The 16,418-nt window shown below is 49.6% G+C and overlaps 1 protein-coding gene across 3 annotated transcripts in view; it reads left to right on the top strand.

The window, feature by feature from the left end:
* The window catches only part of DIAPH1 (diaphanous related formin 1), a 97,613-nt gene extending 83,073 nt beyond the window's left edge, over positions 1 to 14,540 (top strand). The window contains exons 20-29 of one of the 3 annotated variants that reach the window (XM_038530400.1): positions 1,036 to 1,130; positions 1,451 to 1,552; positions 1,778 to 2,017; positions 2,162 to 2,291; positions 3,035 to 3,159; positions 3,786 to 3,950; positions 4,093 to 4,228; positions 6,103 to 6,189; positions 10,883 to 10,938; positions 12,592 to 14,540. In XM_038530400.1, coding sequence (XP_038386328.1) covers positions 1,036 to 1,130; positions 1,451 to 1,552; positions 1,778 to 2,017; positions 2,162 to 2,291; positions 3,035 to 3,159; positions 3,786 to 3,950; positions 4,093 to 4,228; positions 6,103 to 6,189; positions 10,883 to 10,938; positions 12,592 to 12,630 — 1,175 coding nt within the window. In that variant the 3' untranslated portion in view covers positions 12,631 to 14,540. The remainder of the gene's footprint in view (positions 1 to 1,035; positions 1,131 to 1,450; positions 1,553 to 1,777; positions 2,018 to 2,161; positions 2,292 to 3,034; positions 3,160 to 3,785; positions 3,951 to 4,092; positions 4,229 to 6,102; positions 6,190 to 10,882; positions 10,939 to 12,591) is intronic. The other 2 variants (XM_038530398.1, XM_038530399.1) reach the window with 2 other exon arrangements.
* Positions 14,541 to 16,418: the final 1,878 nt, after the last annotated feature.

The raw sequence follows: 16,418 nt of genomic DNA, 5'->3' as shown, positions 1-16,418 counted from the left end.
ATAATCCCAAATAGTCCTTACCCAAGCCTTTTCTGGCTTGGCTCTGGCTGAGAGCCCCCAGTGCATAAAAGAATGCTTAGGAAGTAATTTGACCAGTGGCTTCAAGTTTGTTTTTTTCTTCAGTGAAGAGGAACAAGATTTTTTTTTTTTTAATCGGAAGTGGTGGGACATGAGGATACTTTGGAGGAGCTTCCAGGAGGGCCTAGCACAGAACAGGGATGCACAGAAGGACTGCTAGGCAGCACTGAGCCCTCCACTATCATTGGTGCCACTCCACATTGATGAACCGTGATCTACAGAGTCTTTGCCAGCAGGGTTCATCAACTCAGGTGCAAGGAGAGAGGTGACATGGCTGGACTGACCAGGAACTGGAAGGAGAAGGAAACAAGAATGGGAATAGTAGTAATAGAAATGTCAGTAATGGCTGAGATGGGACGAAGCTGTAGACTGTAGGCTCTGGGTGAATAGAGAAAGCAAAGTAGAACTTTGGAGAAAATGGAACGATTGGCGCTCACACCAGAGAAAGCGAGTGCTGCTTTGGTGAGGTTGAGGGGCCGTTGGTAGAGGCTAGTGAGTGAGAGAGCTGGGAAACAGAAAGTGTTTGTTGGGGAACGAGAGATGGCAATTTAAGAACCAGAGCATTTGAAGGCAGTGGCAGCTTTGAGGATAGAGTCATGGGAGTGGGGAACTGAAAATAGAGTGGGATGAATATCTTGGATATGTCTAGATAGAGAAGATCAAAATCTTCCTGTGTAAGCGAAGGCCAGGAGCCACAGTGTTTGTAGAATGTGGTGCTTGGAGCAGTGTAGCTGGCGTGTGGGGTTTCATAAGAGAGGAAACTGGAGGGTGGGGATCTGAGACACCGGACTCCAGAACTTGGATTTTAACTACACAGGCAGTGGGGAGCTGGTGGAGGTTTCTAGAGTGACTTGAAATGAATACTCTTAGGCATATAGTCCAGCAGAGGTTTGTAGAATAGGCTGGAAGGGAGAGGAGAAAGAGAAGAATATGGCTTTGTGTCTCATTTTCCGGCAGCCATCTTTCTGGGTTCCTTTCGCATGGCCTATCAAGAGATTAAGAATGTCATCCTGGAGGTGAACGAGAGTGTTCTCACTGAGTCTATGATCCAGGTAAGGAGCAAGATTGTTCTGCAGGAGCTGGCTCTTGATGTCACAATACACAAGCCTCATCTGTTTAGAGGGTGAGGTCCTCTAGGACTGTAGCTTTACAGAATGCTGGCTTTGGGTAAGCGTCCATCTCTCCAGTGGTTGGGTTATTTCTGGTATTATTTTTCAAAAGTCCTGCCATCTTACTAGCTGCCTCTCAGCCAACCCCCCAGCCCCTACCCCATTTCCTTCTTTGTGGTCTTTGGGCAGAGTGGGAGACTGACAAGAGGCTCAAGCTGTCACATGACACAAAGGCATATGACACAGTCCCTTCTCTCTTTCAGAACCTCATTAAGCAAATGCCAGAGCCAGAGCAGTTAAAAATGCTTTCCGAACTGAAAGATGAATATGATGACCTAGCTGAGTCAGAGCAGTTTGGTGTGGTGGTGAGTAAGGCCTGTGGCAATAAGCTCTTCTCTGACTCTGTCGCCCGCTCCTTCTCCTGGAGCAGCCAGGGCACTTGTTCCTCCCCTCCTGTCTGTTTTGAACTTGTCTCTCTCTGCGCAGTACTCTGAACTCCCAGCCTCCCATACGAGACTCAAGCCTGTATGTTTCTCTTGATCTGCCCTCTCCCTGCTGGCTATCCTGGAACTGTTTGTCTTCCCCACCAGATGGGCACTGTGCCCCGCCTGCAGCCTCGCCTCAATGCCATCCTCTTCAAGCTACAGTTTAGTGAGCAAGTGGAGAATATTAAGCCAGAGATTGTTTCTGTGACTGCCGCATGTGAGGAATTACGTAAGAGTGAGAGCTTCTCTAGCCTTCTGGAGATCACCTTGCTCGTGGGAAACTATATGAATGCTGGCTCCAGAAATGCTGGTGCTTTTGGCTTCAACATCAGCTTCCTCTGTAAGGTGAGCCAGGTGGTTAGAGCAGAACAACAGAAGGGAAGGCAGCTGGCCTCTATGAGTACAGTGTGGCAAACTGCTATGGGCCTCAGGTCTTGGGCATGTCCAGACTAACAAGTTACTCCTCTTCTCCCCTCCACCCCGCCCCAGCTTCGAGACACCAAGTCCACAGATCAGAAGATGACATTGTTGCACTTCTTAGCTGAGTTGTGTGAGAATGACTATCCTGATGTCCTGAAGTTTCCAGATGAGCTTGCCCATGTGGAGAAAGCCAGCCGAGGTGGGGCAGGTTGGGGCGAAACTAGAAGGCTGTTCCAGGCCCCCAAAATCTCTGCATTAGGATGGAAATAAGACACAGTCTAGATCTTAGATAATTTTCAGTTCTGCCTATTTTAGGTGGGAATGGGAGAGGTGTAGGCCTGATGTCAAAGCCACAGAGGAGAGGATTATCAGGCAGAAGGGAGGTCTTCATGTATAGAACTGGAAAACACTTTTCCCTTCTGAGGGAAACACCAAACACTAAAAAAGAACTGTAAGAAAGGTAGGTGTTTTTAGTCTAGATCAGCAGTTCTTTTTATTCAGAAAGCATGGAATTTAAAAAAAAAAAAAAAAAAAAGCATGGACTAGATTAACAAAAATCAGGCCTTACCATCCTGATCGAGGCACACAAAAAACAGCATTTAGTAGAAACGGGAACAGATTTCTGCCCTTCTGTATTTCTCTGTATAGCTCCTTCCTCCCAAACTCTGCTCTCTAAAGGAGACCAAGATCACAGGTTCTTATTAAATTAAATGAAGCCTCTCTTCTTGTGGAGGCTGTAGGTTTCAGTCATCAAGTAATTTATGTATGATTTAACTGGAAAGATAAAAACTGCAATGTGTGAAACATCTAAAGGAGAGAACGCCAGAGCTAAAGTCATGAGGTACAGCTCTGTGTGTACTGACGCTGTGCCTGGAAGAGCAGATGCTGATCGTCTTGGAACTGGAAATAAACTCTTGCTTTCTGTTTTTGTGTTTCCTTTAGTCTCTGCTGAAAACTTGCAAAAGAACCTAGATCAGATGAAGAAACAAATTTCTGATGTGGAACGTGATGTTCAGAATTTCCCAGCTGCCACAGATGAGAGAGACAAGTTTGTTGAAAAAATGACTATATCCTTTCTTACAAGGAGGGAATTGCATCCTAGGCAGGGAAAGAAAGCTTCCTAGGGGGAGGACAGCAGGATAGTTCTGGTGATAGACAGTTTTTTTCCTTCTTTAAAAATATATTAAAAAAAAAAAAAAAACCTCTTTTCATTAAATATATAGTTCTTGAAAGCATTCTCACTGTTGTGGTCAGGACGTCATGCAGCTAGACTCAAATTCCTTGCTGATCCCTGACTCTCTGTCCCATCTCCACCATACACACACACACACACACACACACACACATTCTCTTCTCTTTCCCCTTTCAAAGGTAACCTCTGTGGCTGGGCTCCTGATTCTCAACTCATGAGTTTATTTTAAACAAAAACTGTGTTGGATTGCTTATTGCACATACTGTTTCTTAGCCCTGGCTCCACAGCAGGGTATGCAAAACCTCCTCTTCTGTAGGTGGACCATGGTTTATGGTTGACCATTCCCCTGTTTAGGGTATTTAGATTGCCTCTCGCTTTTGCTCTTACAAACACTGCTGTACTGCATATCTTCGGGTGTGGCAGTGTGCATCTCTGAGGGTTCCTCGGGGCTAGAGAAGTGGGTCTGCTTTCCAGCCCTGGGCCTTGACTTCCTGGCCGCACAGCTTTGTGAAGGACGCGCAGGAGCAGTATAACAAGCTGCGGATGATGCACTGCAACATGGAGACCCTCTATAAGGAGCTGGGAGAGTACTTCCTCTTTGACCCCAAGAAGGTGACTGTGGAAGAATTCTTCATGGATCTACACAACTTTAAGAATATGTTTATGGTGAGCCAGGGACTCCTGCCGATGGAATCTTTTGTGGACATTTCTCACTTTTCACGTTGGTTGGGTTCACAGGGTGGGTATTGGGTGCATGTATGTATAAGTGTATACACGCCCACGTGTTTTGTTGTGTTTCCCTCCACAGCAAGCAGTGAAGGAAAACCAGAAGCGGCGGGAGACAGAGGAAAAGATGCGGCGAGCGAAACTAGCCAAGGAGAAGGCAGAGAAGGAGCGGCTCGAGAAGCAACAGAAGAGAGAGCAACTCATAGACATGAATGCAGGTGAGAAGCAGACAAGGGCTAGGGCTTCTCTGCCTAGAATCTCGAGTCCAAAGACAACAGCTCATACCTGAGCTCAACTTCTGGCAAAAGATTGTGGGCAACCTTTTACCTCCAAGAGCCTGATGCTGCGCTTTGGCCTCACTCGGCTCCCCTGGATGCACATTCCAGTGCTCCGTGGTTGGCCCTTCTCCCTCTGCCAGCTCCTGTGTTATGTCTCATCTCCCCCAGTGGTTTTAGTATTACAGTAACATGTACTCTTCTGCCTGGCAAATATTCTTACAGCCTGTTTTTGTACCCTCTACTAAACCTTTCATTTTTTTCCCCCAAAATGTTTTCCTGGCCTTGCTCCTTTTACTGGTAGCTTGCCCTCTCTTTCTGCTTCTTTTCAGTAAGTACTGTGTGCTCGATATCTCAGCACAGTTGTACATGCTGTGTACACACAATTGCGTGTACCTATCAGATTATAAAGGGATTGAACTTCCGGAGAAGGGGGCATGGGAGCTGGCCACTCTCTTCTTTCTTCAGCAGAATGTTTCACTACCAGAAGCATGTCTTTGTTGAAACATATGGGCTCAATTACTGGCCTTCTGTTTCCTGTCTCTGCTGCCTTCCTGCTGCTGATGCCCTGCACCCCCTCTGTCTGTTCCTTCTGTGGGGAGCAGAAATATAGCATACATGGTACATGGCACTGAGCTGATGCCACCCTTCTTGAACCCGAGGGACTAAGAGCCATCTAAGTAAATGGGTTCTTAAGGCTGCCAAGTCTGGCGAGAATCAAAGTGCTTTGCTGAGCACAAGAGGCCAGAGCTGTTCTAGCACCTCTTGCTCACAAGGATTTTCCTTTGGCAGCTCCTATTGTAGTAAGGTCAGCGACCCTGAAGGGGCTGAACAGCCTACATTTTTTCTTTATGTCACACTTTTCTGGGAAGCAGTCCCACAGTTGTTTAGTTCTATAGAAGCCACACATTTTGTTCTATGAATACTGTTCACATCAGGTATCCTTTACCTTCCCCCATTCTCTCTTGCTGGCCGGGGTTTGTCCCCAGGTACTGTTTGGGATGCATCAGGGAAAGGTGGAGTCCAGCTGACATGCAGGATGATGGCTGCACCCAGTCATCTGGTAGTACAACGAGACCTGACCCTGGCCCTGGTCCCCAAGGCAAGCAAATGAGGTCGGAATGTAGGTCAGCTGTACTAGTGATGTTCAGCCAGCAGGTGGCGCTGGGAGCAGTGAGCCCAACCCTGTAGCAAGCAGCCTGCAGGCTCCTTGGGATTTCAGTTTCAGATTTCAACACCCTGAGCTGTTGCCATGGAAACAGAGCCAGGCTGGAAGGAGGACTCTACGTTAACTCTTTATATTCCAGCCAAGATGCTTCTTGTACAGGCTGAGCTAGCTTCTGGAAGATGCAGCCACAAGGGGCAGTACTTAAGTAAAATTCAGTCTTGATGGGGGTGGGTCTCTTCTTTATCCTCAGCCCTGCTCTGAAACTGGAACCATGCTCTCCCTGACATGTTTATAGGAACTGGAGTGAAAGCAAGTAATATAGTAGCATATTAATTTCATAATCCCTGTCTGTGCTTAAACTGGAATTCGAATTGGGCAGTTGTACAATTTTCGGTGCTAGTCCCAGTTGGGATGGGAAGGAGGGTGCTGCAAGGAATTGGGATATTTCAGTGAAACTTTACTTTATCTGTTTGAAAGTCGTTGAAAGAAAAACATTGGCTATGAGGCTTGAGGTTGAACCTTCGGTCTGCTCTGAGCCCTCAGCCACCATGGGTGAGGGCAAAGCCAGGCAACAGTCATACACTTGGTATGGGGCTCAACGCTATATGCTGCTCAAGCTGAAGAGCTTACATCTCCATCTTTGTGACAGAGGGCGATGAGACCGGTGTGATGGACAGTCTTCTGGAAGCTCTACAGACAGGTGCAGCATTCCGCCGGAAAAGAGGACCCCGTCAGGGTAAGTAAGCAGATGGAGCCCAGCCTGAGTGTGGAAGGGGTGAGGTCTTGCTGCTCCTGGTCCTGCTTATTTTGGGCCGAAGAACAGGTAAAGATGCCCAGAGGGTTTAGGAACTTCCTCACAGTAGTCCCTGCATCAAGAGTGGGTTGTCCAGTCCTCTTCCTCCTATGTTAGAAAGCACTGACTTGGAGAACTAGGTTTTCAGGTACTGATAGCAGACCTATGACATCTGATAATTACTGCATTTCTCCCCATTCTTGAAGAAGAATCGTGGAACAAGTGAACCGTGGTGCAGGGCCCAGAGATTGGGGTGGGTGTTTGCATGTATGAACATAAACTGAGCTAAATACAAAAGCGTACATTGGATGGAAGAAATAAGACGTCAGGAGCCCTTACCCTCAACTTCACAAGCAGAAAAGATCCAGAGAGGAGGTTAGGCATCATTATCCTCAGATGTAATAACATAGAGTAGCAATTCAATGGAAGAACTGTCTCTTTCCAAGAATTACTTTTTCCTTGGGTGCAGGTAGCCTGCACTACCTTTGTCTTCCCCATCTATTCCCCCACAACCTCCTCTCCCAACCCTCAGAAGATTTCAATGGATTAATTTGAGCCAGAGCCTCTAAGAATAATTATGGAGATAGGAGGACAAATGATCCAGACATTAGTGTGGGGAAGAATCAGTGGACAAGTTTCCTTGGAAGGAAGGAAGCACACAGTGGCCAAGAGACTAGTCAAGGAGAAGGTACTGTAGCCAACACTGTCCCTCAGGTGGGGTGGACCTGCACCATTGTGGCTGGTGAAGGCCCTTTTGTACTAGGAGTGATGGCTTCTTTCCTGGGTTGAAGGGTGGAAATAATAGAAAAGGTGGTCATGAAAGGTTTCTACTTTCAGGAGAGTGCAAGCTGTGTTCCCTGTTCCCTGGCTGGGCTATTCTGTAGGTCTGTTTGTTAAGAGCTTTAAGATTACTGGAAGGAGGAGTTGGGTAGCTTGCTTTGACCAGGGCTGAGCTGTTAACACAGAAGTATCTATAGGGCTTACAGTTACTGTCATTGCCTAGACAGGGGTCCTCAGGATCAAGGGTGGAAAGCATGCTCACCCACATCAGTTTAGTGTCCCAAAGGTTATGGTCTATTTCTGCCTATACTCTCAATTCCCAGAGGAAAATTGCCATATGCCTCCAGGAAATTCTGTATGCCTCCAGAACCTTCCCTAAATAGGAGAAACCTACTTACAAGTCTTCCCCATTTTCTGACATCTTCTTGACAACAGGCTGTGTAGTGGGAGGAGAGGTGGTTATGATGGGCTTAGAATTTCCTGGCATAGTGCGTTAAGTATTATAGATTGTTGTTTGGGTAGAGAGTGCAGCTAGTAGTATTTCTTTTGTTTAGAGACTCTTATGGGAATGTTTTCTACCCCCCATATGAGGTGATATGGCCTTCCATTAGGCATTTCTAGCCAAACGAAAGTTTATTGCATCTCACCATTCACTCTCTCAGCTAAATGCCAGCATGTATCAGACTGTTGGCGGGGAATTCCCTTTTTAAGCTTCTTCCTATGAAACTGTACTAGAATCCCAGATGCTTCCTGTATACAGACAGCCAGACATCAATGGCTTCCCTCTGCAGGGGAGGCCCCATTCTCTGCTTTTTCAAGTAGGAAACCAGGACTCACAGGCAGAGGAAGCAGGGATTTTATTGGAACATAACTTTTCAGCAGAGGATCTGAATTAGTCAAGGTGCTGTTTCTCAGTGCAAGGAGGAATAGGAGAGTGATACTAGGAGATACTGAAACAGAGAACTACATACTTTTTTAAATTGGTTCTATCCTATAACCTAATCTTTCTGGGCTCTGGGTTCACAGAACAGGGCTGAACATAATCTGGGAAAATCTCTCCACGGAGAACTTTCTGGTTACTCTGGTATGCTGCTTAGGTGGTACACTGACGTGCTGTGAAGTGATGTGGCCTCGCGCTAAACGAAGAGGCTCCATCACAGTAACATGCTAAGAGCATCGGACTAGGTAGAGATTGAAAGACCCAAAGTCATGTCTTAACTCTGATATTGCCTAGGGTACTCTAGACAAGTTTTGGGGACTCAGTTTCTTCATGAGTTGGACTAAAATGGTCTCCTGGGTCTTTTCCAACTTTAATAACTTTTTTTGTCCAGCAACAATAAGATTAAGAGAAGACCAGAAAGAGGCTGGACTCAGAAGGCCCCATTCTCAAACTATAGAGGCTGCGGGTTTCCCTTAGTGGCTGCTGGACTTAGCTCATCCACTCGTTGCTTGACCGTCTCTGACTGTTCCTCATAGCCAATTGCCTGGAGCCAAAAAACTGCAGCCCGAGCAAGCAGATCTGCCTCACAGCCCTCGGTCCCAGGCAGCTGGCTGTCCCTGCCTCAAAGACACTGGCCTTTTCCATAGGATTTAAAGGAATGTGTAAAAAAGGAAAAAAAAAAAGTCATCTGGGCTCTGGAAACCTGAGGGAGTTTAGACAGGGTACAGAGTAGTGTACAAAGAACCATTGAGGAGTTGGAAGAGGAGAGTTACTATCAGGGCTGGTTCATTAAAAGTGACATGTGAACTGCTCTGATCTGCAGGGTGTGGGAGAACAATGGTTCGAGTGTCAAAGAGAAGAATCCATGTGATTGTATCACAGCTACTATTTCAAGCTGATGATTGAGTCAGCGTGTGGTTTTAATGACTCAACTTTATTTCCATGTCTGAATTGCGGCCTCTTCTATACCGGCCATCTGCTCACTGGGATAAAAAAGTCAAGGAAAGAAATTGGTCTTTTTCTTCCCTTCCTTCCCTCTAAGCTCCACCTACATTAACAGAACCTCAAGTCTGGAGAGCCTCTAAAGACTGACCTCTGGTGACTAGCATTTGACCTCTGCACAGAGGGGTAGCAGTTAAGACCCAGATAAGCTCATGTGGCCCAGCTCCACAGAGCTGGCTAGCGCTTGAGCTAGAACTCTAGCCTCTTTTTGTGATTCCAAGTCCAGGGCTGTTTCCACTAAGCCTACTGATGGAAGGAAAGGACAGTGACTCCTCTGTGGAGGCCAGAAGTATTCGTTCGTACCTTCAAGCCAAGAGAGCACTAAACACTGTACAGTTGGTATGAGAATTTTCTGATGACTACCTGTCTATAGAAGGTGAAGAATATTTGCTACACCACCACATACTCTCCACTTTTGTAAAAATAGGACAGGAATTGGGATCCCTGGGTGGCGCAGCGGTTTAGCGCCTGCCTTTGGCCCAGGGCGCGATCCTGGAGACCCAGGATCGAATCCCACATCAGGCTCCCGGTGCATGGAGCCTGCTTCTCCCTCTGCCTGTGTCTCTGCCCTCTCTCTCTCTCTCTCTGTCTCTCAGTCTTTCATGAATAAATAAATAAAATCTTTAAAAAAAAATAGGACAGGAATTATAATTAGGTGACTTTTAGACAGTAATGAGTTCTCTAGGACAGTAATGAAGGCCCCATCTGTCCCAGTTTCCTCTCCCCTAAGGAAGCTTATTAACACTTCCTCTTCAGTAGCAGTTTCTAGCCTGTATTTTATAGATGTCTTTTTCCAAATCATTGACCTTTTCCTAATTCATCTGTGCTGCTGTGAATACATGGTTGGTGGCTTTTGCTAGTGTTTTTATCCTAGCCCACCTGAACTTCTAGGAATGTGGCTTCTGAGAGCTTTGGCCAGTGTCTCAAGATCATTCCCATTTCCCCCACAGACTATGAGACCCTTCTCTTGTGAGTTATCTAATATAGCCAAATTATGTATCTGCTTCTATGGCTACTTTTCAATAGTCTCAAGTACTCAAGCTAAGGAAAGGAAGGGAAAAGTCACTTTCAGAACAAACTGTTGAGTGTAATTGTGGCTCTGAAGACAGAGTAGAAACCAGATTCTTCAGTTCTTTTGATTCTCTTCCCAGTTCCAACAAGAGCATTCTTGTATCTAATTCTGACCATAGGCCGCATCATGGCCATTCCTAGTATACCTACTTCCTAGGCTTAACAGGGAAGTTTTGGTCTTCTTCCCACATACTCTTAGTTTTCGTGAAATCTATAATGCATCAGAATCTTTTGGAATCTAGAAAACCTAGAAACAATGCTTGATGAGGTACAACCAGTGTCCTCTTAGTTTAGAGGAAGAAACCAAAGAGATATAACATAAGACATGCCAGACTTGAACTCTGACTTTCCCATGTTGCCCGGGAGGTGTCTCTGAAGACCCAGTGTTCTTTTTCCTCTGGGGTCTGAAGTCAGAAATTATTTCAATACAAACACATCTATTTAGTCACACACAAATAAATAGTTGGCAGTGCCTCCTCAACTGCTAGGGACTGAATGCACAAGAACACCCAAGTGACATCCAGCCACTGCTTTTCTGGACCTGAGAAGTAGGGTCCTAGAGGAGGGAATAATTCAGGAAAAAGCAGAAACTCAGTGGAGACGAGGAAGACTTGGCTAGAGAGATGAAGAAGACAGAAGCATCTCCCTGTTTACCTTCCTAGTCACACCCTGGTGGGCTCCTTTTCCTCCCCCGTACGTCACTGAGGCCATAGCAAGTGCTCCTAATCAAAGGAGCGGTTTGTGTAAGGCCTGGAGTCTGGGTCACATGCTTTCCCCCAGACCAGATGATAAGCCCTTGAGCTGGTCAGTCAGGGCCTTCACTGTTCCTTCTCCTCTTGTTAGACAGTCCTGTGTACCCCTGGGAGGAGGAGTTGGAGGAGGAAGAGACCTATAAATTGGTAACCTGTGGGCATGCCGTGTGCTCCCTGACCTGTCGGGGGGCCTCTGTCGTGTGAACACAGTGGTGCTGCGTCACATTTCTGAAGAAGCTGACAGCCCCGCTGAAAAGCTGGGCCTACTGACCCTGTTTGGCTTCTGTCTTGTCTAAAGCTTCTTGCTGGTCTAAACAAGGCAAGGCAGAGGTATTCTGGGTGCTTCGTTCGCCACCTCCTCTGGACCTCGCCTTCACGTGCATGTCCTGGAGCTGCCCCAGCCCTGCCGTCTTCCTGTTAGAGCTCTGGGCTCCTCTCACTGGCCCTGCTTTAAGCCTTAGGCGCTGCTTTCTTCAGTCATCTTGCCCACGAGCCAGCAAGTGGGGTTTGAGATAAAATCAAATGCTTAAAATTCACCCTTTAAAAAGTATGTACTTCAGTATTTTAACAAGTTTGTGCAGATATCACCACTACCTAATTCCAGATTATCATCATCACCCCAGAAAGAAACCCCATCGCCATGAGCAGTCATTTCCCCCAGCCCCTGACAGTCACAAATCTACTTCCTGTCTCCCTGGATGTGTCATTCTAGACATTTCATAGAAATGGGACTCCTAGCACATGTGGCCTTCGTGTCTGGCTTCTTTCAGCCCCGGCAGGCAGCTCTTTGTGTACATGTGGTCTCTCTCTGCTGCTTGTAGGGCATGGGAAGAGGCAGAGAGCATGAGCTGGGCACAGTCCCAAGGAACTGCCTTTGTGCTGCAGATTTATGGTCCCAGTATCTTCATTCCATAAATTAACACGAGAGTCTTAGAACAGAAACCCGTGGGTTGATTGGTTCTTTTCTTCCTAAGATGACAACTGGAGCTTCACAATCCCTTAGCCCTTTGGGCTGAGATTGCCTTGTGGGGGGCGGTCCTGGCCTTCCTTGACCCCAGCTCTGCATTCCCTGACAGCTCTCATGACCCACCCGCTCCCACACCCCCCATACATACATACCTTGTAGGGCCCTTGGCATGCGTATCTCAGCTGCTGCCCTTGAAGAAACAGGAAAGAGCTAGGATGTAGGCATGGGGAGAGGAAAGGAAGGCTCGGGGAACACTGGGGAATGTGATGTGCATGTGGTGGCAGTGCATGGCCGCTGCTGTGCTCCTCTTTGCAGGAGTCCCCCCGGGCAGCCTGCAGCAGGCCCTCCTCTGCTGGGGCCAGCCATCCGCAGGGCTGGCTGAAAATGGTTTTGGCCCAGGAGGATCCCTGGACGCTGCCAGGAAAACAAAAATAATACTCTTTTACTAACCTTGGGGCTATTTAACTCCAACAACCCTGTGATGAGAACACACATTTTGAGTACTTAATTTCTCCTTAAGTTACACAGCAGACTGGCTCCACGTTCTGGCTGGCTGGCTGCATTGACACCCGTGTAGTGTCCACCCAGGGAAGCACGAGCGAGGCTCGCTCTCCTGCCTGCACCCTGCCCTTAACATTCTCTGCACAGAGAAAATCTCTTCCCCGTGTTCTGGGATCCCCGCCCCTCCTGCTTTCAAATAGGGGCCTCCCTGAATCAGAGAGTGCAGCCACATTCGTTCGCATGGCTTCAGGCTGAGCCTCTGCCAGAGTGTCGGAAAGGGATTGGAAATTGAGCCTTGTGTGGTCAAGCTCTTTCATGTCTCCTCTTTGCAGCCAACAGGAAGGCCGGGTGTGCAGTCACGTCTCTGCTAGCCTCGGAGCTGACCAAGGACAACGCCATGACTGCTGTTCCTTCTAAGGTGCCCAGGAAAAGTGAGGGGGTCCCCACCATCCTGGAGGAAACCAAGGAGTTGGTTGGCCGTGCAAACTAAGCTGGGTCCTACGGCCATAGCAGCTCCTCCAGGAGCCCCAGACTGTCTGGTCCTGTGGCATGTGCCTCCAGGGTCGCGGAAGTATTCCTCTGGGGCGGCTGCTGCTACCACCCTGACCCTCTTCCTATGTCCATCAGCACAGCTTCAGCTGCCGGGAGGCCAGCAGGAGAGGGCAGAGCAGGGAGGCCCGAGCCCCACCCAGCCAGCCTGGCTGTCGTATTACCAAAGCAGGCTCCGTGTTTGCTGCCTTAACCCCAAGTGTCTCCTCTCTGTCACTGAGGCCTTGTCTCAGACGAGGCCCCACCTGCTTTCCCAGCCCCTGCCTTTCCAGTGGGCTTTCCCCTGGGTCAATCTCACTGGGTTTGTGCTTTTCTTTTGTGGTTTCTCGAGCCCTGCCAACAGCATGGGGCTTGTGCACCTTTGGGCTCTCTCCCTCCTTTCACTGCTGTCACCTCTGCTCTGCTGTTCCCTTTCCTGGTTATTGTTATTTATTACTAGTGGTGTGACCGTGGGAGCCATGCCTAGAGAAGTGGGGAGCAAGCCCCACCCTTACTGCACCTTCCTGGGAACGGCCTCCCAAAACAAAAAGGACCTGGACCACTTGATCTGTTCTATGGTGGCCAAGAGCCTGTGGAGAGGCAATGTCTAGAGACACTGTGGGACCCATCCCCAGCCTGCTGCCATGTCTTATGACTCTGCCTCTGTGAACTCTCTATACCTGCCTGGGCTCCTGAGCCGTGGTCACTGCTCACACCTTCCCCCAAGCTTTGGTGCATCTCATCTGGAGTATGGGCTGTACTGTGACCATCCCAACACCTCACCCTTTGTCTCCAAGGAAATGGGAGGTGGAGCCTCCTGGCTGAGAAATTGTTTTGCAAATGGATCTATTTTTATATGAGATTTTTTTTTTTTTTTAAAGAAAATAACTATTCCTTTCCCCTTTCCCCTCCATAGTGTAAGAGGCTCTGATAGCAAGGTCCCAGCATCCCTGGGATTTATCCCCACAGGCCTCAATCCTGAGCAGGACCTTGGACCTTTGCCTCAGCCCTAAGCCTGGCCTGTGTAGATTCTCTCTCCCATTATCCAGTTCTGGGGCACAGCTTCTCTGGTAGAGCTGAACCAGGCCTAAGAATAATGGGAGCTCTGAGACCACAGTTTTTATAAATTTAATATATTTATCAAGCCAAATGTGCAAATGCTAACTGGGCCCTGGGCAAGTAAGCACAGGAGTATGGCCACACAGCATAGCCCTGCTCCCTTCTGAACAGTGGGCAGACCAAGCTGCTCAGTAGCCCCGGCTCCAGGAAGCTCAGGTTCTCTGGCTCCAGGTGACACTTTGCCCTCCTTGTGCTTTCAGCTTCCCACCCCCCAGGTAGGGAGAGAGAATGGTACTGTTACGGCTTACCCAGAATTCAAGTTTTGGAGCAAAGGGGGGACTTAGGCGACCGAAGCATTCCTGCAGGGAGGCTTTCAGGCCGGGAACCTGGGTGCTGGCTCAGCCTTCAGGCCTGTGTGTGAAGGTGCAACAGCAGCTCCTTTGAGCTCTTTCCTAGAAGGTGGGGGTGAGGGGGAGGCTGCCTCCCTGAGTCTGCTCCTCCTCCCTGCTGACATCTGGGGCTTTGACCCTTTCTTTTTTAATCTACTTTTGCTAAGATGCATTTAATAAAAAAATACACAAAAAACAAAATGCAAACTATTTCCCTTGCCTCTTGGGCTTCTGGGATGTCATCACCTCCAGTTTATTGGGTTTGTTTCCAGTTGTTAATAAAGCATTGAAACAGTATTACCTTACCATCTGCTTTGTGAGTTTAAGCTGTTTTCCAAATCCCTGGTTGACCTGACAAATAAGTGTCAAAAAGTTTAAGGTGCCTGTCATGTGCCAAACACCCTGCTTGGGCCTCTGCCCTTGAGCCTGCACAGCCTGCACCAAGTGCACCGAGGAGTCGCTCCAGTGCAGGCCCCGCCCCCCTCTGCACCGCCCATTTCTGGAATTCACTTCTAGCTCCCCACCTCCTCCTGCCCCCAATACCTGTGCCTCTTCTGCTGCGGGAAGCATTCTCCCATCTCTCCTCTACCCCCCCCACCCCCCTTGGTGGCCACAGATCATACTTTAGACTAGAGGAACTTAACATTGGGGTGGAAACTGAGCCTGGCAGCAGAGGTCAGAAGCCAGGGGTCATGCTCCAGGCCACTTCCTGCCCAGAGCCATACTTGAGCACGTGGTGACCTGCACAAAGGAACCCTACACGCTGTGAGCGAGGAGACTAGAGAGGAGGGGCCTGAAGAGGACCAGGACACCACTGGGGCAGGCTCTAGAACTGGAAATAAAAGCCTTGTAAATAGCCCTGGAGCCTGGGCAGCTTCCTCCCCCCACCGGAGGCCAGAGCTTTACGGGCGCACATGCCAACTAGGGGACCAGCCACAGCTGCTCACCCGCTCTGCCAGTCCGCTGCTGCCGTGCCTGGAATAGAACCCAGGCGCCCGGCACCCCGCCCTCCGCAGCCTGGCGCTCGGAAACAACACCCTGCTTCCATCCCAAACCGCGCTCACCGCCCTTCCTCCCACACAAGAACGTCGCCTCCAGATGCTTAGTTGGGAGGCTTGGTTTCCATGACGACAGTCTTCAGGCGCTGGCAGAGCCGGCGAAGGGCTCCGAGGGCGAGCCGACGCGGCCCTGCGCCCCGCACACCCAGTGACGGTCTCCTTCCGCCCCGCGGTTAGGCATCCCCTCGCTGACCAGCGCACCCCCCGCCCCGCCCCGGGGGGGTCCCTGTGCCTGTCCTTCCGCTCGGCCTTCTCTCCACCTTCCGTACGTCCTGCAGGAGACCGGACTCCCAGTGTGCTTCAAGGGGGAGGCAGGGGAGGGGAGGAGGAGGACTAACTGAAGAGTGAAAGCGCAGAGAGGGCGGGCCACCTGGGTCGGCCGGCCACCGGCCTGCAACGTCGTTTCCCACGGCCCTTGACGCCGCGGTCCCCTCCCCAGCAACAAAGCGCTGAACCTTCTAATCTTGGCTTTGCTGCGGAGTGAGAAGCTCAATTCCAGATGGGTAAACTGAGGTCCAGGCTATAGCCTGGGCCTGTGCGCGCATGGCCTCCCACTCCCACAGTGTTCCCAAACTCACTCGGCAGTAGGGGGATGGGCAAAGGAGGCGCGCCCCTCCTTCAGAGAAGCCCACAAAGGTACTCCGGGGCGTTAATTTTGCAGGGAAGAGGCGAGACCAAGGAAAGGTGCACCAGCCCGTTTCCAGCTCTGTAGCGGGCGCCAACGCGCTCCCGCCCCGCCCCGGGGCATCCTCTCCCGCCTGGATCCTGGCGCCTAGGGCCGCAAGGGAGACAGCAGCCTTCGCCCAACTGCACACTCCACTGCACGCTGACACGCTGCACTCAGAAATGCCCGCCTCCACAGCAGACGCAGAAGCCGATTACACGCAGCGCAATACCGAGCCACAAGCACAATCACAGTCGTGCTCTGCTGCCGCTGCACAGCAGTACCTCTAGCACACAGCCACGTGACAGTCACATACAGACTCGTGGGCAATGACACCAAACCGAGACGCAAACATCATCGTCGCCTGGCGATCCCGCCGCCCTTCGTCCAGCACGCACCGCTCTGCGCATCCCTTCATCCATACTCGCCAGGAGCCTCCATCCCTTACACAGAAGCGTTCA

This window comes from Canis lupus, chromosome 2 (genome assembly GCF_011100685.1).
Source record: "Canis lupus familiaris isolate Mischka breed German Shepherd chromosome 2, alternate assembly UU_Cfam_GSD_1.0, whole genome shotgun sequence".
In the NCBI taxonomy this organism is placed as follows: Eukaryota; Metazoa; Chordata; class Mammalia; order Carnivora; family Canidae; genus Canis; species Canis lupus.
The sequence above is the reverse complement of the archived record's forward strand: the minus strand, read 5'-3'. Positions and strand labels throughout refer to the sequence as shown.